General features: G+C 39.4%; 1 protein-coding gene across 5 annotated transcripts in view; it reads left to right on the forward strand.

Moving 5' to 3' along the window:
* Positions 1 to 24,312, forward strand: part of SPIDR (scaffold protein involved in DNA repair) — a 196,275-nt gene that overhangs the window by 5,173 nt on the left and 166,790 nt on the right. For 4 of the 5 annotated variants that reach the window (XR_012582369.1, XM_005479279.4, XM_074550682.1 and 1 more), the window contains exons 2-5: positions 1,829 to 1,984; positions 2,885 to 2,963; positions 4,479 to 4,664; positions 7,306 to 7,463. Coding sequence is in view for 4 of the 5 variants with exons in the window: in XM_005479279.4 (XP_005479336.2) it covers positions 1,829 to 1,984; positions 2,885 to 2,963; positions 4,479 to 4,664; positions 7,306 to 7,463 (579 nt within the window). In the remaining variant the exon portion in view is untranslated. The remainder of the gene's footprint in view (positions 1 to 1,828; positions 1,985 to 2,884; positions 2,964 to 4,478; positions 4,665 to 7,305; positions 7,464 to 24,312) is intronic. The other variant, XM_074550689.1, reaches the window with a different exon arrangement.

Here is a 24,312-nt window from a genome sequence, read left to right on the forward strand (position 1 = left end):
AGAAGTGCTGTCCTGTAAATCTGCTTGCAAGCTGTGGTGCTGCTGTTGGCACAGACATGTATTCCTCAAAACTGCAGCATCCCATTCAAGAAATAAGCTTTCGATGAACTGTATTTAATACTGTAAGTCTTTGCAAAATATATCTTGCAAAATCTTCTAGAAGCTACAAAACACCAGACATGTAAGCAAGACTCTGACTAAGGTTAAAAGCAACACTGACAAAGGTTAAAAACTTTCAGAAGCACTTGCCAAGAGGACAGCCCGATGCAGAGGTTCCTGTCTAAGCACTGTGGAAATTGAGGCTTGGGCCAGCATCTTCACTGGGAGGCAAGCAGCATTTAAATTCTCTCTGTGTCATAATGTTAACCTTCCTAGTTAAACTGCTGTAGTCTGCTTACCTGACATCATGTCCTTACCAAAGCACTGTTGATTCCAGATTTAATGCCATGTCAGATTCAAGATTGTACCTTTCATGTCTGTGGGAGTAGTTATGGGGACAGTTTGACTTTGGTGATAATGAGTCGGTGCTTTGAGGTGTAAATAGCCCCAGCAGTTTTAGAAGAGGCTCGAGGGTCAGTTATCATCAGTGCAAGCTGCAAAGTGCATTTGTTTTGCTCTGTCTTCTTACCGTGCACAGTAGGACTGTGTGACTGGAGGGGTGAAGTAAGATGCTGCTCAGTGTAGGGTTTTGGGAACTGCTTGTTTCATTCTCAAGAGCACTGAAAAAACCCTATGGAAAGCAAATATGCATTGCCATTTGCAAAAAGTGCCAAATGCCTGTGCTCTCCAGCATATGGTGTGATTCTTGGGTCTGTGCAGGGCCAGGAGTTGAGCTTCTGTGATGCTTGTGGGTCCCTTCCAACTCAGAATATTTATTCTATGATTCCACTCTATTCTTTTGTTGTGCATATGTTTGATATGTATGTTACAGTCCTGATTGACCAGCCTGGCAGAAAATGTTTGTGCTGATGAACTTAACTTTGGAGTAATAATTATTTATACGTAGGAACTGGAGTTACTTGAGAGAAGGCGTATCACAAGAAGACAAATGTAGTTAGATGATACAGTCAGTGCTTTCTAAGATAAATTTCACTAGCACAGTAGGATAAGATGATTATCGTGTTCAAGTTCAATTTGTATGTGTAAACTGGTGTTGAATCTGAGAGAACTTTGGATGTGATAACAGGCAATTCTCTCATCTTCAGCTATTTTCAGATGTTACAATCTGTTGCATGAAATTAGCACTGATGCTAATCCTGTTTCGTGACTTATCTAATGCTCCAAATGACTTCTGGCATCCCTTGTAAGAGAAGGGCAACATTTTTGGTGGGGAAATGGTTGTGGAAATAAGTGTAATTCTTACAGCTGAAAGAGCCTGGAGTGGTTTTTTCTTTTTGGTTGATTAGTTATTTTTAATGGTGAACTGTATAGTGATACCTTGTGTGACCTCCTGCATAAACAAAATTAAAGCACAGTAAATATGACTTTGAAGGCATTATTTAGTTAAAGTGTATTTTAGTGAGCTGTTCCTGTGTAACATAATATTTTCAGCTTTGCTGAGCAGCTATCAGATATTATGGGAAGTAACTTAGACCAACAGAAAGTGTATTTATCAAAAACTTAATTTACCCCTGACCTTGGTGATGGTGTTTGCAAGCATAAAAGATGCTTGCAAATGTTTGATATTTTTTTCCTGAGCTCATTAAAAATTGGAATTTTTTTGTAAACATTCAGAAAATACTAGTGGCAATCTAGAGTAAGTAAATTTAACTTGAAATTGATTATCTCTACCCTGTGTTTTTAATGGGTTTGTTTTTCCTTTCTCTAGCGGAAGAGACTTTGGAATGCAGAACGCACACCATTCCCTGATGAGACACCCCTAGGTCTGAAAAAATCAAATCTCAGGACATCAGTGTCTGCCTCTTCGATTTCCAATGCGTGGCTTAGGTGTGGGGATGGTTTTGAGAGCACTTCAGTGCTGGAGGTAAAATGTTGCCTTAGTGGTGTAACAAAGAGATGCAAACTGACAGTGAATTTCCATGCTCGAGTGGATAATAAGATGTTGCCTTTTCTTTTGGTGTTGTTTCCAAACTAACAGCATGTTGTTGCAACTGCCAAAATAGACAGAAAATGGAAAGCACAGTTACATAAGGACATTGTCTTAAATTGTTAGTGTAACTTGGGAAGCATATGTTCATATGTTGTGTTCTAGATAGCACTCATAACTTAGAAAAATTCAGTAATATACTGAAGGATGCAAAAGTAATTTTACATTTGAGATGGAGTGCTACATTTCCTAAAAAAATATGGAACAAAAATGCTGTAGTTTGCATTTGAAGAGTTTTTGCTACTCCTAAATAGTGTGTTTGTAATAGTGAATTAAGTGTGGAAAATCCTGCTCGATCAGACAGATCTGAATGAAAAGTATTTTGTGCTGACCCAAGCTGCTTTTCTGTTTCTTTTTCTGGTACTGTGCAGTCACAGTGCTGCATATCTTATGAGATATAGTAAAATCAGAGACAGGGCAACCAAGAAATTTTCTGTAACTTTTCAAGAGGACACATGCTTTAGCAAGCATGTTGTTACTGCCCACTTTTAACATTTTAGTGCTGAAAATACTGGCTCCTGTTCTTCTCAAGGTCACATGTGATTTCTGTCATAGTCATAGAAAGTTTGTATTTTCCAAATCTATGAAAATTCAGATTTTATGTTACTATTCTCATGTTTTAGTACTTCATTATATTACAGTCTTGTAAGAGATTTTAAATTTAATTTGAAATCGGTCTGCTAAGCTTTGGTAGGTGAGTAACAACAGTTTTAAATATATTGATACATGTTGAAATTATTTTCCTAGTGATTAAATCTATGTCTCTTTTTAATATAGTCCCAGAGGCCTTCTAATAAGAAATCCAGGATTAAGAAGCGTCTTGGACCACTGTTAACATCTGCTGAAAGTGCATCTAGTATGTTTTGATTATTTCATGTTAACATTGTCAGACTATTGTTACTTTATTTTGTTCTGTATTGGGTAGAAGTTGGCTCAAAGTACTGGTTGCTTTCTTCTTCTGTTACTGTAATTAGAAACTAATTTTGATAATACCCACAGTCTCTCACTGTTGTGGTGGGGCTCATCCATTCCCCCATAGTGCCAGAAATTCATTCTGCAAAGCTGCAGGCACTCAGCTATTGCTTTTGGAAAGGTGATACAAGTGTCACTAATGCTGTAAATGGTGTGTATTATTAAAGGGATGGGATATTTAAATGCTCCACATTTTATTAGGAGGGAATGAAAAATAGCCCTTAGCTGTATAGATTGAAAGTGAGATTATTCTGTTGTCTTCTAGACAGACAAGCAGGCATGAGAGCACACATATTTTGTAAATATGAGCAATAGGTAGAAAAACAGAGTTTTATCAATCTCCTGCTTTTACAATCTTCTGTATGCCCCCAAATTGCTTAATATTGGCATTAAAGAAAAGAACTCTAGTCAGAATAAAGAGGAGGAGGACTTACTGACTCTTTCTAGTTCTTTCCTTTTTTTTTTTGAGCCCAGAGGAAAGGAAAGAAAGAGTGTGGTATTTTTCAGGTTCTATTTCTGCTTGCTCCAGCAGCTGTGCTGCTTCTGTTGGATGTAAGTAGGTGACCTACTGGGCATTTTTTTTTTACCTTTTGGGTTCTAGCTTTTCTGGATTTCTAAGAAGAACCTCTCTGTGTTGCAGGAGGAGATGTGGTGGTATTTTACTCTTCTGGACCCTTCTGCCAAATTCCAAACCCCCAGTAGTTATCTAAATTCCCATTTACTTAAAACGTTTTAGTAGTGGTAGGAAGTGGAGAATTCTGCCTTCCTAGTTCTGTATGCACCATGCTAAGCATAAATCCTTTTCTCCTTGATTTTATGATTAAAAATAATGCAGAAAGGTATTTTGAATTAAAATGTCTTACTTCAAAAATGCACCAGCTTCCCTTTGCAACACCTAAGAAGTTTTGGTTTTTTCCTGAAAAAACTGAAAGAGAAAACTGAACAGTAATCTCTACTGATGGAATACTTTTATTCCTTTGTTACATGTTGGATGAAGTCAGAGAGCTCCCAAACCCAGAATTCTAAGGACAGTCTTGCTTGAAAGCACTCAGGATTTGACAAGGGTACATGTGGGGGAGTGGAGGAGTGTTAGGCCTGTGTGTAGGGGGACTAAATGTCAGACAGTCATGACTTGTCCTTACGCTGCTGAAGGACACAGTTGTAGCCTCATTGTATAAAATGAAGTGTTTGCATTTATTGTGGAGAACTAAACTGAAAATAATGTGTACATGAATAAAAAATACATGTGAGTTAATGCTTCAGTATTAATCTCTGATGCCTAGTAACAGATTTTATAATTTTGCCCTTTAAAAATAGTACAGTTTAATTTTTAATAATTTTAAATTTAACAAAGCTGCATTTCTGTAACAGTCTAACATTTTGAAATGCTTTTTCCTAGAAGCTGCTGCTGCTGAAAGTGCTAAGGAAGCTGAGTACATAACATGGACCTCTAGTGGCAGTGATTTTTCAGATGATGGAAATAAAACATTGATTCCAAGGTTGGACAGCAAAAAATGTGACACTTCCAAAACGGAGGAATTGCCTAGCAGTTGTGATTTATTGTTAGAAGACAGAAGTAGTGAAGGTAAGTTCAAGTGCAAGACTTAACAAGAAACCTTCTGTCAATTTCAGGTGCTGTAATGAAAATATTCTTGAGGTCATTCTGACAAAATGACATGATCCATTCCTAATTTGGTTAGATCAGCTGAAGGGGTTTTTGTTTTCTTGGGTTTTTTTCATAAATTTCATATGGATATAGAGTAAGCTTTTAGCATAAATTATGTATGAGAACTTTTAACCTTTGAGTAAAGGAACACAGTTTTCTGCATCTACTGACTAGATATGGCAGGCTTTGCAGCTGCAGATAGCATCATCTTGTGTGCCATCTATTTTCATTTCAGAACACAGTATTCCTTGCTTCCCTGTTAGCTGCACTATGTGAACAGCCATGGGTTTATTTCTTAGAACTTTCTTTCAAATTCAAGGACCAGGAAATGACAGAGGGGAGAGAAATTGATGAAAAAGTGCAGCTGAAGACAGAAAAATTTTATATGCTCTATTGTAGAAGTGTTAACTGGGATAATGAATAAGTTGCATTAGAACTTGTTAGGAAGTCTTTACAATGTAAAATAAGTTAGGTTAACTTTGTAGTACTTCAGCTAGATCTGAAATATTACAGTTAGACTGGATCCTGGATGTCTGGCAAAGCATTCAAATGTTGCTGTGAGCTGAGCAAATAGATTGACTGATTGATGACTTTTTTTTTCATGTGTGACACTGGTGAAACGTGCTCCTTAGGTTTAAAACAAAAACGCAAAATCTTCTTGCTTTCATCTATATATGCCAGTCATTGGCATATCTGATGACTATCTTTTGTAATTCCTAGTAATTTTCTTCTTCTTGAAAAGGAAAAACTGTTAATTTTCTAAACTGCAATCTGTTGCTGAATAGGAATTTTTCGAACCTACCATTAATATAGTTTACTTGTCCCCTGCAAGTATATCATGAAGGCTTTAATCTTCCTTTTTTTTTTAAGAGACAATATACAGGCATATTTTTATGCTTATAAGATAGCAAAATTTGGTTTCTCTGTGTAATTGAAGACACCCTGATGTGTTACATATCTGCTTGAAGGTTACTGAGAAAATCTAATAATTGTCATGTTTTTCTTCTAAACCCAAAATATCCTGAAAGCAGTGGGCAGTAAAAGAACTGTAATTTTCATGTTTTTTGAAGTAACCATGATATACACTAATTTTAGCATTGTACCCAGGGTGCCTCTATGTGTGTGTGCATATATAGGTACAGTTGTAGGTGTGGGGAAGGGAAAGTAGGGAAAAAGTATTTTTTAGAGATGTTCCCTTTCAAGTGAAGTTCACTTTGTGAACTTAAGTGGTACTTAAGTGCAGTACTTAAGTGTAAGATAAAATGGATTGCCTTGTATTTCATCAAGGAATTTATTCTGTTGTCACACAGCTTCAAATGAAACCTCTTTGCTCTACTTCGCTGCTGATGTCAGTGTTTAAAATTTCTGATGAAGCTTCCTCATAGTCAGAAACAGAAATGCATTTGTGTGTGTAAAAGGAGGCAGCACTATAGCTGTGTGTTTGTCTGGGTGCCTTCAGAGTCTGAAAGGTAAAAGTAGGAACTAGTATTTAGATTACAGTAGCATTGCCAAGTACAGAATGTATTGCCACAGTTCCATGGATATGTACAGATGCCTGGAGCATGGTGCAGGTGCCTTCCTTCTCTCCTGCCTCTCCCCTGTATGTGACTATTCCAGTGTTAGAAATATGGCATTTGCAAAAGCAAAAAAAAGCAACTCTCCCAAAAAGCTTTCATCTCTTTTCCTTTGAACATGCTCATTTATGCAAAACACATTGAAATTATCTCTCTTAGTACCTTGTGGCATTTGGACCTAAAAGGATTGTGAGGGTGTTACTGCAGCTCAGGTCTTCGTGCCCTTCAGTAGATCCTTGGAGTTACAAATGGACTTTTGGAGTTGCATTAAATACCACATAGTCCTGATGGTGGTGGAAAAATGTTCTGCATTTCTGTCTGCATCTCTTTGTTTATTGCCATTGCATTGTGGGTTTGTTTGGGGCTTTTTTTAATTGTTGGCTTTTTACCTCCATCTTTTCTTATTCCTGTTTCTATTAATTTGTCCTCAACAGTTCTCTGTTTGATGTGCTTAGAGATTTGATTTGCAAACCTGTATATTTAGGCTTGGTGTTCTAGGAGGTGGCTATTTCAACTAACTTTTTCATTCCTCTGTGAGGGTTGCCACTAATAGCAGATGTTAGTTAACATTGTTTAAGGCATTTACTTAAAACAGTCAATTCTGAACAAGTACACATGGAAAATCCAATGCAGCTGGGCAAAAAAATACCCTAACTAAACCATGGAAAAATGAATAACAACTACACTAAAGAGAACACCCTGCATACCTGTGCAGTTAAATGTACCACCTCTTGGCAGACGGTACTTGGAAATATTTTTCTTTATATGTATGTAATTTTTATCCTTCCTCACATAACACTTTTGGCTAGTAGGATTTAGATTTTGTGAGACACAAAATGCTTAAACATAAACATCAGTTGAACGTAAGTAAAAAATAATGTTGCAATTCTTCCCCCAAGTTCAGGATAGCTGTAGTGTTACTCTGACTTTGTGCTTATGATAGATGGTGATAAAGAAAAACTCTTTTTACCAATCTTCTATTTTAGATGAATTGAAGCTTATTGACTGGGAGAAGGATACTGATTCCACCGATCAGTGCGATGGGTCAGAAAAAGAGGACAGCTCAGTAGAGATATCAGACTCGGACTCTTGCACAAATACTAATTCTCTGCCTGTCAAAGAGGAGAATGATGAGCTTTGTAAGGTGAGAAACTGTTCCAAGTTTAAGAAAAAATCTGCTGCTATAATTATGGAATGTATTCATACTTGTTTGCATTTGAATTGGGGCAGTGTGAGGATTTTGCTGACCTTATCTTTTCAGAATGAATTCTGTAAACAAGAATTTCAAGGCATTTTCTTTGCCAAACCTCAGAACCAAGCAGTGCCCCTCACACTGAGCTTGGCAGTGTGGTCACTGAATTAGAGGATGGCTAAGGTGGGAAGGCATCTCTGGAGAGTACCTAGTTAAACCCCTCTGCTCACATCTGGGCAGCTGAAGCTGGCTGTTCAGGACTGTGTCAGGTTTTGTTTTGAGTATTTCCAAGAGCAGAAACTCCACAACTTCTGTGGGCAACGTGTGCCAGTGCTTGGTCACCTTTGCCATGAAGCAATTTTTTCTTCTATTAACATTGAATTTCTTGTATGTCAGTGTGTGTGCAAAAAGTCATCAAGTGGGAGGGTTTCTCACCAGAGATGATCATCTGGACTCTATAAGTCCCTGGCTGCTTGTGACAAATTGGTGCCCAAATTCCCTGTAGTGTGCTGGGTGAGAGACCATTTCCTATTTCTCTTTAGTACCTTGAGACTGTGACTCTCTAAAAACCCAGGTGTTGGGAATAGAGCATCGTGAGGTAAAGGACTATGTGCAGGACTCCCTCTTCAGTGATGAGGATTGCAGAGCTCCAGGAAGGGAAAGCAGTGAGAATGGAATATTACTGGCTAAGATATGGTAGCTATTTCTTTTTAACTGCAGAGAATGTAAGTTTATTTCTAAAGAAGCATTCTGTGTCAACTGTAGATGTTTATTTAGTATCTTACAGTGAACTGACCTGTGTTAAAAGACTTGAGATGTGATGGTACCCTAGGCTGAAGTAACATTTGAAATGTGCTGCTCAGGGTCACTGTCCCTGGAAGTGTTCAAGCAAAGACTGGATGTGGCACTTAGTGCCGTGGTCTGGTTGACGTGGTGATGGTGTTTGTTCAGAGGTCGGATTCAGTGATCTCAGAGTCTTTTCCAACCTAAGTGACCCTGTCGCTCTGATTTACCCTCTCTCGGGTACCGGGGGCTGGTGCTGCACCAGGGAGCTCCGCGCCGGCAGCGCTCCCCGGAGCGTGGCGAGGAAGGCCCAGGCGGGGCGGGCAGAGCGGAGGGGCCGGGCTGTGACCTCCGGAGGGGCAGCCGAGGGAAGGGGAAGGGGCAGCGCTGGCCTGGCAGCCGGGGAACATCGGCCCGAGAAGGTGCGGCTGTGGGAGCGGATGCGCCGGGGATCGGTGCTGGAGCAGCCCGGCAGAGGGCGGCGCAGGCCCGGGAACCTCAGCTGGCGGGGCCAGGGACCGGGCTGTCAGCGGAGCGGATTAAAGCCTTATTGAAACTCGTTTATGTTTCGGTTCTGTATTAAAATGCTCGCGAGTGAGTGTGACAGGGAGTCCTGCTCACACAGGAGGGAGAACAGGCTCCAGTTCGCCAGGAATCAGCCCCATGGCAGGGAGCTGCTGCCTTGCTGGGGCGCAGGGTGGGACAGCGGCTCTGCCTGTGGCCCCTCACCACAAGAAGGACATTGAGGGGCTGGGGCGAGTCCAGGGAAGGGCAGCGGAGCTGGGGAAGGGTCTGGAGCACAGGTGTGATGAGGAGTGGCTGAGAGAGCAGGGGATGTTCAGTGTGGAGAACAGGAGGCTCAATGGAGACCTCATCACTCTCTACAACCCCCTAAAAAGAGGCTGTAGCCAGGTGGGGTTGGAGTCTTCTCCCAGGCGACAAGTGAGGGGACAAAAGGAATTGGCCTCAAGCTGTGCCAAGGGAGGCTCAGGTTGACACCAGGAAGAATTTATGCACAGAAAGAGTGATCAGACATTGGAAGGAGCTGCCCAGGAAGGTGGTGGAGTCACCATCCCTGAAGGTGTTTAAGGAAAAACTGGATGTGGCACTTAGTGCCATGGTCTAATTGAACGTGGTGTTTGGTCATAGGTTGGACTCGGTGATCTTGGAGTCTTGGAGTCCTTTCCAACCTAATTGATTCTGTGAAGCCGTGAGTCTGGCTGTGGTGACACGTGTGACCTGGCACTCATCAGGCTCTCGTGGGTGTCAGTCCCACTCTAGCATCTGTAGCTCGAGTTCAGCAAGGGTTAGTCAAGTGTTTTCAAGTTTTGAAGAACTTATTTTATATAGCCTAAATCCCAGGCTGCAGCATCAGAAGAGGCTGCATGGCCTGCATAAAGCTGTGAAAACAGAATTGAAATTTATGCCAGTGGTAAAAGTTGTCATGTTTTTATTACACCAGCATGACTTAACTCAGTGTACATGGAAAGTTGGATAAGCATTATGAGACATGTTCATGTTAACGATGCTCATGAGAGGGTTTTTTGGGATGCAACCATACTGTAATAAAAACTTTTAAAATCTAACCGGAATAGTTATGCTAGTACAAAAGATGTGGGTACGTTGGGAAATTGAGATTGTCCCTACAGATTTCTTCTTCCCCCATCCCAGCTGGAGTGGCACACTGGGAATTTTGCTGGGTGGTCACCCTCAGCAGAAAACTTTCTTCTGGGAATTCAGTGTATGCAGGAGGGTAAATCCCCAGTGATTGCTCTGCCTGCTGCAGTCTTTGTTTTGCTTTACTTGGGATATGCTGTTTTCCAAGGAAAAAACTGCAGGCAAGCGAGAGGTTTCCAAGACAGAATAGAAAAACACTGTTCTCTATAGGAGGTCATTTGCTGTATGAGTATTCTTTAAAAAGGCCTGTTAATTTTGTGGCCTAGTTCATGGTGAGGGAAGGGAAAAAAAAGCCAAATGTTGATATATCATCATTTTTGTGGTATTTACTAAATATCTAGAATCTAATGGAGTGTGTGGATAATCAAAAGACCATGAAATTTCTTTTACGCCACTTCAAAATATGCCAAATACCAAGAGGTTCTGGAGGTTTAGGATTACTGCCAAAATATCTTTATGGTAGTATTTACTCTTGGTAGGAGTGTATTATGTTTCTACTGGGAAATTTCTTCCCCTACTCCTTTATATACTAATGTATCTAATTTTGAAATTACTTCTATTCAGTGATATTAACTGCATAGAAAAGCTTCACGTATTGTTTTGGTTGGAAGATAAGACTCTTGCTTATCTCTAGGCTGTAAAGCTGCAGTCACCACTCAGTTTATGTTCCAAGTCCCTGTGCTGTGTCTTTCCTATCAACTATCCACTTCTGATGTGTAAAGCTGCTTGATAGAGGATAATGAGGAAGGCAAGTTGAAGCTGGTCTTGTGGTAACAGCTAATTTTTGTCTTTAGAATTTTTGAAAGAAGCATGTGCAAGATATGACAAGACCATGCTTTATTTTCCTTTAACTATTTTTAGGGGATGAAGGAATTATTTTATGTTAGCTTTCATTTGACCTGTAAGTGGTCGAATTTTTGCTCAAGATGATGCAGGACAAAGATCTGACAAGATGACCTCAGATGGTTCTATTGTTACAGTTCCTTCAGTTCTAGTTACCAGTGGTGGATACCTAGGGGAACTTTTTTCTTGGAGAACATGGTACTAAAATAAAGATTAACCATTAGTGTTAGTTTTTCAGCACACATGTTTTCCAAAAGAGTGCCATGTAATCATTTCAAAACTTAAAAACTCCCTATTTTTATGCACTGGTAGTGACTACTTTTTGCCAAACTTGTCTAGAGACTTTTTGTCTTGTGAGCTAAGTTCCATATTTTGTAGGAACTGCTTATCTATTAATTATTTTAAACTTATAAATATATAAATGCTAGGAATTAAATAAAAATGTGTGCTCCTGTGGGTAAATTCCTCTCTCCTTCTACACTACCTCTGAACCTGGGAACTTTCTCTGGCTCTGTGCACCGAGTGGCATCATCTTCCCTACTTGAACCCTTCCTCAAAACACTTAATCCCTTAAAGTAGGCCAGCGTTTGTATGGAGCATATAATTTTGGTATCTTACAAGAGTATGGCCTTTCCTTTGTGCCCTTTCTGGTAAATCCACTTTATCAGTTTCTGATGGGTATACCCAGATTTGCTTGCTTTACATGGGGAGCAAGTAAGGTTTATCCCAGAATGGTGTGAGGAATTAGTCTTATGTACTTGCTATGTAGCATAAATGAAGCTTAACTGGTTACAGCAGATCCTCTTTATTTGCACAGCACACTAATGAGTGCAGTAGACACTTTTCTGCTGATCTTAACTTCTGGTTTGGGTGAAAATTTATCAAAAAGTGACATGGTTAAGAGCTTGTTCCCTTTGAATCTTAGAACCATAGAATGGTTTGGCTTGGAAGGAAAGTTAAAGATCATCCAGTTTCAAGCCCCTGACATAGCCATCACCTTTCACTAGATCAGGTTGCTCAAAGTTCCATCCAACCTGGCCTTGAACACTTTCAGAGCTGGTACACCCACAGCTTCTCTAGGCAACTTTTTCCCGTGTCTCACCACCTTCACAGGAAAGATTTTCTCCCTAATATCTAAACTAAAGGTGCCCTGATTCAATTTAAAGCCATTCCCCCTTGCCCTATTGCTACAAGACCTTGTAAGAACTCCCTCTCCAGCTCTCTCATAAGCACCTGGTAGGGACTGGAATACACAGAGAGTGGTAATATCCCCAAACTATTATGCTGAATGAGAACAGACAACTGAAAAAGATTTGCCATGTGTTATATGTTTCAAAACTCTTTAATAAATCCCTGCCACATTCTCAGCTCTCTATTGTGCTGCAGTCTGTGTACCCTGACAGTGGATGAGCTGATGTGATGCTGAATAATGTGCAAAAACTATTTTAATGTTGTGCAAAAGGTTTATTTTGGGATTTTCCCTGAGTGAAGAACTCATTGTTTTAAAAGTCCTTCCTGCATGGATATATGCCTGTGTCTCTTACCTGAGACCTTCTGATCTTTCAAATTAAGGTTCATTTGGTTGTTTCGTTTGTGGATTTATTAGTCTTTACCTGGCTCTTAAAAAAAAGCCCTCAAAACAAATTCTGTCCTTCTATAGCATTACATTGGAGGGGATTCAACACACTTAATGAAATTCTGAAGAGGTCACTTAAAAGATGAGCAGGCCGAGGTTTGCTGTTATTTCTGGACTTGCTTTTGTGTCCTGGCTTTCTGGATCCATTATAATGGTAATTATAACTAACATTGCTAATTAGAATTGAGTCTAGAACTATGGTTGTGTAACAGAATTTAAAGCAGGTTATCTCAAGGTAGGGAATCATTATTATGGCAAATGGAATTTGTGTCATCCTGTCAGACTGATGACTTAACATGGATAAAGGGTGATGATATGACTGTGTTATTGCAAGCACTTACTTTTGTCAGTTTGTTACTGAAGGAAGTGTATATACAAAATACCCACAAACTTCCATCTTTTTTTTTTCTAAATGTAATTTATGGAGTAGTTCAGGTTGGAAACAATTTCCAGATTTGTCCAATTCATCCTGCACAAGACAGTCTCAGATACAAGGTAGACAAGGTTGCTTAGGGCTTTATCTAGCTGTATCCTGGAAACTTGAATGATGAACACAGCATAACCTGTGTGGGCAGCATCCTTCTCCCTTCCCTGTGTCTTTCCTCCTTGTCTTTCCAAAAACAGGAACCTTATATTTCTGGGTAGAACTGGGCTCTTCAGCTTGGGTCTTTTAGGCAAGACCTACAGGTCAGCAGATTGCAAGTCAGTAGTGGCACAGAAACAGACACCTTTTGCATTCATCCCTGCAAAGTGAAAGGAATTATACTTGACAAAAATGAACCTGTGCACCAGCTTATTTCTGCTGCATCCTAGCTGCGGGGATGTCTCTGCATCTTCTGATGCAGGAATCAAGCCTTGAAGCTGTTTTCCTTAGTCACAGACAATATTTCCCCTCTCAACTTTCTGTTTCCATGATTTGGTCAGATTATCAGAATAGGAAACAGGATGTTTCTGGGAGTACTATAGTTATTTGTGTTATAACTAGCTTTTTTTTCAGTCTGTAGTTAAACAATGACCCCATTAACTTTAAAACTGGACTGATGACACTAGTTCAGCTAATACCTAAGTGGCTCAGATATTCCTTGCTTTGATGGTTTAAACCATCTTGGGACCATTTTTTCTTCATAATTCTGGGACAAAGGGGTTCAAATGTCAGTGTGGCTGAATTGGTTCCTTATCTTCCTCAGTTATATGAGCGTCTTGATACACATTGTGTGGTTGTTTTGTATGGTTTTGGCAGTGTCAAAATGCCTGAAGTCTGTGATGCCCATTTTGAAGGAAGCATCTCTGATCACAGTTTTCATACTTACAGGTGCTTTTGTAGGTGATTCCACAGTGTCACTGAGGTAGCTATGCTTCTTTGTGCCTAGTTTGTGAAATTCCTGGATGACTTATTAACTAAGCTTAGCAGCGATTTCTGTGTACCTCATCCATGAATCCATGGATTCATGAAATCTGATGGATCACAACACCTATGACAGTGACATAAACAGACTTTAGACCATGCTGCCTTGAGCTGTCATTCTCAGAGTGTATTTTTATGTTGTTTGAAGCACCAGGCTGTTTGTGAATGCTAATCCAACCCCTCTGCTTTGTTTAACTTAAGGCTTCAGTTGAGCCCCGTATTCTTTCTTACACAGCTCTGGACAGCAACAACTTTAAGCACAGCTGACAGCATTGCTGTCTTGGCATCCATGTATTGAATGCCCCTCTCTTTGTGGTCTTCCCACATCCTCCCCAAGTCTGCCTGGTGTTTTAAACAAGATTCAAGAGGCCTGTCTTGCAGCTGCATGTCACACAAGGCATCTGCATTTCCTCAGGTCCAGCACCTCTCTGGGGCATGGCTCTTGACAGCACCACAGAGGATCTTTAGGAGTAACAGAGAGCAGCAAAGCAGTATATGCTTGCCCTGTAGGGCCCTGACCTCCATCAAAGGAGCTGAAGCAAAGGAAGAGGGTTTTGTCTGTCTCCTGTTGGCAGATTGCCTGGTGCTGCAGCAGAAGAGGCTACAGGGATGAGCAGAGCATGCACTGCTAGGAGTGCAGTGCTCTCTTTTGAAAGGAGAGAGAGGATAAAGCCAGAGGAATTAACAACATTAATAGAAAGTTAAAGGCTTTTGTCTTGCTGGTTTACTCACCTCTGATGAAGCTTTCTGTTGTTTGCTATTATGGAAAATTTGCTAATAAGTTTGTGTTCTGCAAAGGGTCATGAGCACAGTGAGAAAGCTGCTGAGTTTTGATTTGTCTGACTTTGTCTTCCAAACTATCTCAGGAGTCTTCAGGATAAATTGGAGGGGAGAGATCTGAATTTGTTGGAAATTCCTTTTGAAGAAATGGTGGAAGAGAACTTTAATGGGACAGTCTTAATAATTTATCTTTCTTATAAATGTGCTTTCAAAATACTGTAGTTGTGGAAGGAGACCTGAACAGAGTAGATTGGCTAATGGCTTGAATTCTCTAAAAGCCTTTGCTTACATCTTCCTTGTGGGTTGTCACGGTGCTTTAAATATAATTTTATGGTCTTTTAGTGGCTGGTTCTGTCACCCATTTTGTTAGTTCATGGCATCAGGAGAGGGACCTAATTTATTGGGGAAAGTAAAGTTTTCTTTTACTACCAAGGATGTTTGTTGCAACCAGTTGTGGAAAAAAAGCATTGCATGTCATTTCAATGTTCCTAGTGCAGTTGCAGCTTCCATCTTTTCACAAGTGTTTTACTGGTGTTGAGGTTTGTGGCAGCAGTATAAGAAAGGCATGCATATGTCTGTCACAAAAAAAAAAATTGCATATGTAATACTGCTTATAAAATGGCTTTTAAGTGAAAATAAGACACCTAAGTGTCCAAGGTCATCCAATTCCTGGTAGAACAAGTAAAGCATGAAGTGTACCAAAATCATTCAACTATCCTTTTATTTAGTCTTCCCCTTCTAATGAGTTCCTTTTTATTTTTCACCAAAACAGAAAAGTTCCTTTTGTAGTAATGGTTAGTGTGTGGCAGCTCTTTGTAGAATCTACTGGGTTGTGAAGTTCTAGTAGTAAATTTAGAATATCTTAGAAAACACAGGAAGACCAAAGTTTAGAAAGAATTCTAAACTAACCTCAGGGTTATTAAAAACCCCTGAGGTTTTTCCCAGTGTGTTTCTCTTTAATGGATGATGCTCCTGTCTGTATATCTCTCTTTAATGAATGAAGCTCCCTCTATATATGGAAGAAGACAGTTATGTGGGGTTTTGTTTTGTGGTTGATTTGGTTTTTTTTTTAAGTCATGGCAGTGTATCTTTAGCTTGTAAAGAATGCAGTTTGATGGTAGAGTATTGGGAACATGACTTTTGTTCCTGGCTCCCATTGCGGTGTGGAAGTGTGTTGGATAGATAAGAGAGGGGCAGAACAAATTGAATAAAACCGAGGCTATGTATAATAGAACTTGAGAAATTTAGAGGTATGAAATGTTGGGTGAGGGCAAGGGGTTGATTTTCTTGGGAACAATAAGAAGGGATGGGAATGGTATGAAAATGTAATGCCTCTGATATCCAGTTTGTCAGGGTCTGTGTCATGTTCTGTGATAAGCAGTTTCTATACAAACGTCTGAATCATCTGTAGATGACAGTTCAGATTTACAGTGCTTTTGTTATCAGGACACTCATGTTCCAGACTAACAACCCTGGTGACTGGTTAACCCCTTCTGTGGAGATGGTCTCTAACTCCATAGCTGTAATATGTTTAAGTATGTTAAAGAGGATTTTGCCTGCTCTGTAGGAATCTGTTAGCACATTCTTGTGTATAGGCCAGCTGCTCCATCCCTTTTTATCCTCCTTAGGATAACATTATTTGCATTCAGACGAGGGTAACAACCTTGACTACCTGCTGGTTTTATCTTTGTCCTCAATCTCTCTGGAAATAGGCTATGAAATTGTTACTTCATATGATATCTTTCCCACTACTCACAACTTCAGCCAAGCTTTGTTATTCCAGCTTCCTGGACACATGGAGAAGCTGTTGCACATGGCTGTTGATTCACTGCTCAGTCCCAGCAGAGTGGCATTCTTTTTGACTCAGTCCCAGCCATTCCCCTCCCACTCTGTCTCCTCTTCTCAGCACAGTCACTATTTCATTCTCTTGTCCCCATTCACCTTCACCTGGCCATTGTTTGGTGTCAGTTCCCTGGTTCTGTCTTACCTAATGCAACATTTTAGTCCTGTGCCGCCAAATGCTCTCATCTGGTTGCAACTCTTTAGAAACACTGATTGCTGCAAACTTGTTGCTGTTTTGCAGACACCTTGACACCCTCCTGTGCATGGGAAAGGGAACATTAAAGCTAAGTGAGAAAACCAGACTAGAGCTGTCTGCTTGTGAAGGCAGACACAATGGGCAGAGCAGCTTCATCCTGACCTAAATAGTCAGGTATGAGAAGGGTTGAGGTTTGTTCTGGGTTTTAAACCTCTGAAAGGCTTCTAAAAACACCACAACTTTAAGAATCCCTTAAGCTTGCACACAAACTGTACTTGTGGATAGTAGCTCTGGTCTTTCCATTGATAAGAAAAAAGGTGCAGTGGAACTCAAAAAGCTTCAGAGCAAGTTGGTAGGAGCAAAACGTTCTAGAGAATAGAAATCTTCAGCCACATAAAGAGATTGTTATGGAGAGGGCATGAAAGAAACCCATGCCTCATAAATAGATAAGAAGTCATTCAGATAACTGAATGACTGGGCACTGTCTCGTGTTAGGACGCATCAAGTGAAACTAGCAGGTTGATTCAGCATTAAAATGGAGTTCATTCACTCAGCTGATAGGAGTTGCCAAACTCCTTGTCACAGAATGACACAGGTGCTGAAAGCTTACATGATTTCAAGACTAACTGGACAAACTCAAGAAAGACAAGACAAATCTGTTTAGAATTAAATACAAAGATCTTCCCTCTAGTTGTAGCCACAAACTGGAATCAGGAAGCTCTTCTGTAGCATCCCAGCTGCATGCTTGTCCTGTTTTAAACTCTTCCCTAAACATCTGACATTAATCATAGTTGGAGACAAAAGTAGGGGGATAGAATGGTCCCTGGTAGACTCCCCTACAGCTATTCCCATGTTTGTGTGCTGTGGGCTTTTCAGCATGTATGATTTTTGTCCTTTTTACCATCACCACCCTCGGTGCCTCCTTTGCAGAGCAATTGAGAAGTCACATACCGAAAGACAATGTTGCAAATGAGTCTCCACTTGGTCAGTGCAGTGGATACCCTTTGTAGCTGTATTCTCTACCACCTGCTGCTCTGTGTGGCTTCTGCAGGGTGTTCTTTCACGTAGCCTAGTTTATGCTTTCCTCATGTTTTTAATAAAGCCTTCTGTACAGACATAGGGAAGGAGAGGAGCTTTTGGGACAGCATGGATTTTGTAGAGGGTGATGGCTCTAGCCAGACTTGTCTAGAGAAGAGTTTAACTTTTCTGGAGTGAGAGTCACAGACTTAAGTTTCTTTGATTTGCTTGATTAGGTAAGGGAGAAGTGCAACGGTAAGTCTGTGCTTTTTTTGTTTATGGCTTGTTTTTTTGTTTTTTTTTTTTTTTAATTTAAATCTTTAATTTTATGGCTAATTGGAAAAGCACTGTGTTGGGGTTTTTTAAACATAAACATTTGTTGAAGTACATTGAAACATCATGTAAGTAAAAAAAAAAAAGTTGGTCTTGCCAAGTTGTGAATCTGGTATATTCCGGTAATAATGTGATTTGTCTAGGATATGAAACATTTCTACAATGGGAAAACAGTATACCTACTTGTATCAAAGGAATAAATAAATAAATACCCCAGTCTAATAGTTTATTATCTTAAAGGCAGAATGTGAAAAAAGACCTTTTATTTGTGACAGTTGCAGATAAGCATCACTTGCCTTTTGACAAGTTCTTTGCAGACTTGTACAGAGAAGAATTCATATTGTGGACAGCAATGCAACAGTTTTACATATGTGTTTGTAAAACCAGATTATATAGCTGTACACCAGGACACATTACAGAAGCTTTGACTTACTTGTTCCTCCTTTATGGAACTCAACAGATGAATCCTTATAATGTGAGATATTTGTGGTGTGTTGGAAGGATATAAGAGTTTTTGTATGGTGTTTGCCTACTGGTTTAAAAAGGAAGGGCCAAAGCATCTCTTTGGACTAAGAAACTGTCATCAGCCTTGGTCTGTAGTAAGTGGAGGAGAAGAAGAAGAGAGAGATGTATTTTCTCCTGAATAGTTTAGGGGTGGAATGGTGGATTAAAAAATATCAGGCTAAGCAGACTTTTTGAAGGGTGCAAATTTAGGATGAGGAAATAAAATAGGACATAATTGCCGTTCTCATGGCTAAAAAGCAATGAGCCAGACAGTAGATAAGACTGTCAGTTTAAACATCAACAAAACCAATGTTTTTACATGAAACAAGTCTCAAATGCCAGGAGAGTGATTATTCCCCTCTACTTGGTAGCCTTTATATGCACTTGAGTCTAGTTTTCCTATGCAAACAGTAGAGCTAGGTTTGATCCTTACATTATTTTTGACTTGTGGCTTACATTATTTACAATTTAAAGATTCTGTGATACTTTTCACACCTGAAAAAAACTTTCCATTACCCACAGCAGTTGTGGAGGAAAAAGGTAGTTAAGAAGGCATCAGAACAGGGCAGAGAATTTTTTTTTCTTTTTGTGTGGCTTTACAATTTTAGATAAATTATACCCATACATATTGATGGCTTCTCAAATCTAGTGAACTCAGAAGAAAAATCTGTGGCAAAATCTCTGATTTGGTTTCTTCAGTGATAAAAAAAGAAAGAAAACCTGAATGTATCAATCACTCTTGTTGATAATGAAGATGCTGAGTTGATTCATCACTTCAACAACTCTAACTGAAAAATATTTCACATATCTCCTTAGTGGATCATGCTTGTGGATGCTGAGTATAAATTTTTGTTATTATAGTTCATTTTGTTGGGAGGTAAGTAGAAGAAATCGTAATTCAGGAAATAATGGAAATATAATGGAAAGGAAAACTAGGACATGATTTTATATAGGATTGGAAGGGAACATAGCTTGTATGCCACACTTCTGTGTTACAACTTACTTTTTGAAGGCAAGAATGATGGTTAGATTTGATGGGGAGTAGTTGCTCTATGTTATTATAAAGTACCCAGCATAAATTTTTGTTGTGTGTAAACTTTGCAGCTACTTTGAGCATTTCTGCACTTTTAATGCACAAGTTGCTTGTGACTTCAAAAATTTGGTTGTGAAGAAGCAAAACTTTTTGCATCCTCTGCATGTGAGTTGCAGGGTTTTCAAATACAAGTCAGCTGTTAATTGCCATCAATTAATTTGTAAGGGTTTTGGAAAGTGGTGGTGGAAGTTTGCTCTGTGCCTTGCATGCTGCAGATGCTCTGAACAGTCAGAAATAATAATGTAGACAATAGCCATTTGCCTTTGACACAGTCATGATCCTTGTCGTCATCACAGAGCTGAAAAAGTAAGACTGCTGGTGATATAATGTGTGGTGGTTTATTTTCACATTTTGAGCAGGGACGGATGATTTAAGAGACCACTGAATGCTAATTTCTGTTGCTTTGTTACCATGCATTTTAAGTGGAAGAACAGCAAATGGATTTAATTTTTATAAGACTTGCAGGCAGTAATTGTAAAAAATTCTCCATCTGCTTATTAGCAGCACTAGCTCTGTTTTTGAAAAGAAGAAAGATGCTTGTGTTTTCCAGATCTGGAATGAACTGGAATGAATGAATGAAATGTTCTGAAGGAGATCCCCAAGTGTTGGTAGTATTGTAAGGTTGAACTGCAAGAAAAATATCTTTCAATGTATTTTTTTTGATCACCACTGTGACTCTTTAAAAATGCACTTCATTGCTTAGTCTCATTATCTGCCACAAATTCATTGAACAGAGGTTGCCACTTCTTTTAGTGGCATTTCATTTTAGTACAGTTCTCAGCATAATCATAATAACTCATATCTTTTCTGAGACTTCTTTAGATGTTGTAGCAATAATAAACCACCATGACTTAATCAGAAATCTGTGGCTGGTGACCTACGTGTGGTCCCTTCCAGTGACTTTCTTTGATGTTAAACATTAATTAGAATATAAGAAATTCTACAATATTACCAGAATTCTGCAGAGTTTGGTTTAAAAGTGACTGAATTTTTTTTTTTTTCTGGAGAAAATTCTGATCACCTAGTAATTCAGTTTATGCTCCCTTGGGAAGTTCTAGAGTTGCAGGTCACCTTGCTCCTCAGGAGTGTACCAGGGAAGAAGCATTCACTTGCTTTGTGCTTCTTTGCTTTTTGCACCTCACATGGGCCACTGTCCCAGATAGGATGCTGAGTTCAACAAGTCTCTGGCCCGACTTGTTCTTGCTGTTCTCATTTGGTTATTCCTTCATCTCCACAATTTTTTAATTGCTGCTTTATTGTGTGTTTAAGTCCTCAGCTTCCAGAGCCTTGTTAACATGTTATCTTATGTGGCATAATGCCAGTGTTGATGGGATTAAAGCAAAAGGAAGCCTGGTTTGCTGCTTGCATCTAAAATGAGCAGCAAATCTGATTTGTTGTTTCTGTTTAGTGAAACTGAAGCTTTGTACCTGGTGCCTCAGTCTCTCTGGCAGGCATTAGTCCCAGGCTCTGCAGTTTCTAGCAAGAACAGTGTTTTAATTTCTGCTACGTGAAACTAGACTAATTGCATGCGTAGAAATCTAAACAAACAATGCTGGAAAAAGTTACAAAGGAATTCTTTTGTTTGGTTTTATGAGCTTAACTATGTAGTGTTGGAAAGAGAAGAAACTGTTCTGTGGAAAATCAATACTTGCTAAAACTCTGAAAGACCACACAGAGGACAAACTAAGGCAAACTAGTCCATAATGAAGCAGAACATAAGATTAAAGTGAAGAAGGTGATAATTATGGACATAGAGAATTAGCAGTACATAAGGATGAAATTAAGACTGAAGACACCAATTTGACATTTTACTTAAGTAAGATGCGAGTACAAATCTGTTTTAACATTGTGAAACTGTAGAATCCAGAAGCCTGATGGGTTGTATCACTTTGTTTCTGTGGTTAAAATGTGGTCACTACTACAGGTGTGTATGTTTGTTTTTAGAAACATACCTCAACCTGCATTAGCTTTTGAAAAAGAAAACACACACATACACACATTAACCCTAAGCTGTAATTGGTGAAAATAAAAACAAGCATCTAGGAATATGTTGCCATATGTAGCTGGCAAGGAGCATCACCTCCTTTCTTGCAAACAGTAATAACTTCCATTTAATAAACTGAAAGGTCTTGAGTTTTGTATACATAGTCAGGTGCAATTTGTTTGCCTCAGTCTGTATTTATTGTAACCACAGATGACATAAATCCTGTTGTGTTGCCCTGTAGGTAGCTTGACATTTTTTCCTTTCACTCATTTTCTGTGCATTTCATCTGGTAATAAGTAATTCCCAAACCAAAGTGTTGTGAGGACTGACAGATTGGGTGTCATAAAAAAACAATAGAAATAAAATGCTTCTTTAGTTTAAATGTTGCAGAAGCTGAAAGGCAGCACCAGACTAATTGTGGCATTGTCCTGGGTTTACTCACCTATGGATTTGATTGCATCTGTCATGTGCTACCACGCTTCCTGCTGCTCTGAAGTCATGTTTTTGTGTTGCTTCTGCACTTAACTCACTCTTGTTATGCATATGTCCTAGATTCTTTTCTCTGACCCTCCAAATGGGTATTTTAACTATGTTTAAAAAGGGGTGAGGAGAAAGTAGGCAAGTGTGTTAGATTGTCAGGTTCTGCAACATTACAGACAGTAAGTGCTCTTCGCTTTATTAGCAAATGACCCAACTCTCAAATTAGTAACTTGGCATGCTAACGGAACTACATGGTATTTCTGTGCTTTTTTACTGAGTCTTGCTTACACTTGTTTTTAAGGAGGATGACCCATCTGATGGTTGTCACTTCAAAGTAACAGTGTTGTATTTAAGAAAATAAAAGTATCCGTCTTGCCTGCATTTTTTTCCTACCTGGCGGGTACGTAACTAGCTGTAGTTGTGTGCTGTTATGGTTGCTTTCATATGTACATTGTTGAACATGGTTAGAGATGGCTCAGGATTCAGCTGTGCTTTGGAAATGGGATTTTAACATTAAACTAGATGAGGGTTTTTTTTTCGTATGTTAAATAAAAACATAACAGGCTTCAGTTGAAAGTTTTAATTCAAACAGTATATACCAAAGTCAGGGAAAGTGTTACTCTGATTTTGGTCCTGGTGTAGCTCATTGCGTGCAATCACTTGAGATTCCCTAAACTGCACATGGAAATATGACAGAACTTCATGTTCCAGAGAGATGAGGTGGTTTAAGGGAGACAGAGGGGCAATGGATGGCCTTGCTGGCTTTTGTGGTCAGCTACAAAACATGAGGACTTGTTGCTTTATCTTTTAATTGTTAGAGATCCCAGCTAATTTTATTTTCATATCCCATTCACAGACTTGAAGGGTGTAAGAACAAACGATTTTAGTGAATACACACTTTAATAATACAATAAAAAATTGAATCTCACCCTTTTTGAGTGAACTGTTCATTTGCTTGGAGGTTGCAAACCACACTGGGTGTTAGGAAGACGAGTAGCCTGCGTGATTGTGGTAAGTGTGTCACATCCTGCCCTCAACTTTGCCCTCCTTGGAGGCTCTGGCAGTCTCTCTGTGGTTTGCCCACTAGCCAGCTGGGAGTGGCTCGAGAAAACTTCTCTAACCTGTGGATCTGGTTCTCGAGCAAACTTTCAGACTTAACAGTATCTTGATGCTCCTTGCCAAACCCAATTAGGAGAGAGGCGAGGGTACTGGGGCAGGCTTTCAAAGTTTCACGGAAGACTCATCCGTAATTTTGTGACAAATTTAATTGTGTGTATTCAAAGCATGTAGTATGAGGATTGCTGCAGGGCTTTTTCCTCCTTGACAACCCAGTCAACTCCTTTGTAAACATGAGACTACCAAAGAGCTTCCCTCTTCTGTGAAAATCTTCCCCCCCATCTCTGCTCTAGGAGTGTTTGGAGGGGAATGGACAGGCAGCTGCTCTGACATTAGAAATGTATAGTGCAAATGCCAGCACATCTTTGTTAAATAAATATGAACTTCTCCTTCCATAAGGATTCATAAAGATAACTATCAAGTCAAGGCATATCACTGGAAATGTGTGTGTCGCTTGAATTCCCTGTCCTTTTTGTCATCAGCAATCACATTATTTCTTACTTGAATGCCGTTTCTTCCTGTAACTTGCCAAACTCCGAATTCACTTTCTCTGCTACTTGTGCCTTTTTGGATTTGGAGTCTGACCATGCAAAGACAACGTTAGAAACTGAGTCCACTGTTTTTTCTTTTGCTCTATGAAAATCTTCACTTATATGTGGTTATGTCAAAAGATTGTGTATTTTTTATAGGGAGCTTTTAAGTTACTCATTCTTCTTTCATTCTCTGCTTTGTCCTGATTAGGGTTTGTGGTTTATTCACATGTGAATGTGCTGTTGATATATTTCACAGTAAGGCAAAAGAAAATGCTGTAAGAATTTTTTTAAATCTCTCTAGACTTTTTTTTTTATTTTAGGATGCAGTTACTCAGAAAATGGCATTTTGAGTATCAGGAAATTATATGCACAAAACATAAACACTTGAGACCTTTATGAATTTTTTTCACCCTTGGGGAGTTAAAGCAGAGTTCGTTTCCCTACTGTTACAGTATTGAAGCTAATGCTGTTTTAATTTTAAAGGCATAAGCAGAGTTCTGGGTGGAAGAGAAGGTGTTTTGAAACACTGTTCTGTGATACTGAACAGGGACTCCAGAAAGGGCCTAACTGCTTCCTATG

The sequence above is a fragment of the Zonotrichia albicollis genome, chromosome 1 (genome assembly GCF_047830755.1).
Source record: "Zonotrichia albicollis isolate bZonAlb1 chromosome 1, bZonAlb1.hap1, whole genome shotgun sequence".
Lineage (NCBI taxonomy): Eukaryota > Metazoa > Chordata > Aves > Passeriformes > Passerellidae > Zonotrichia > Zonotrichia albicollis.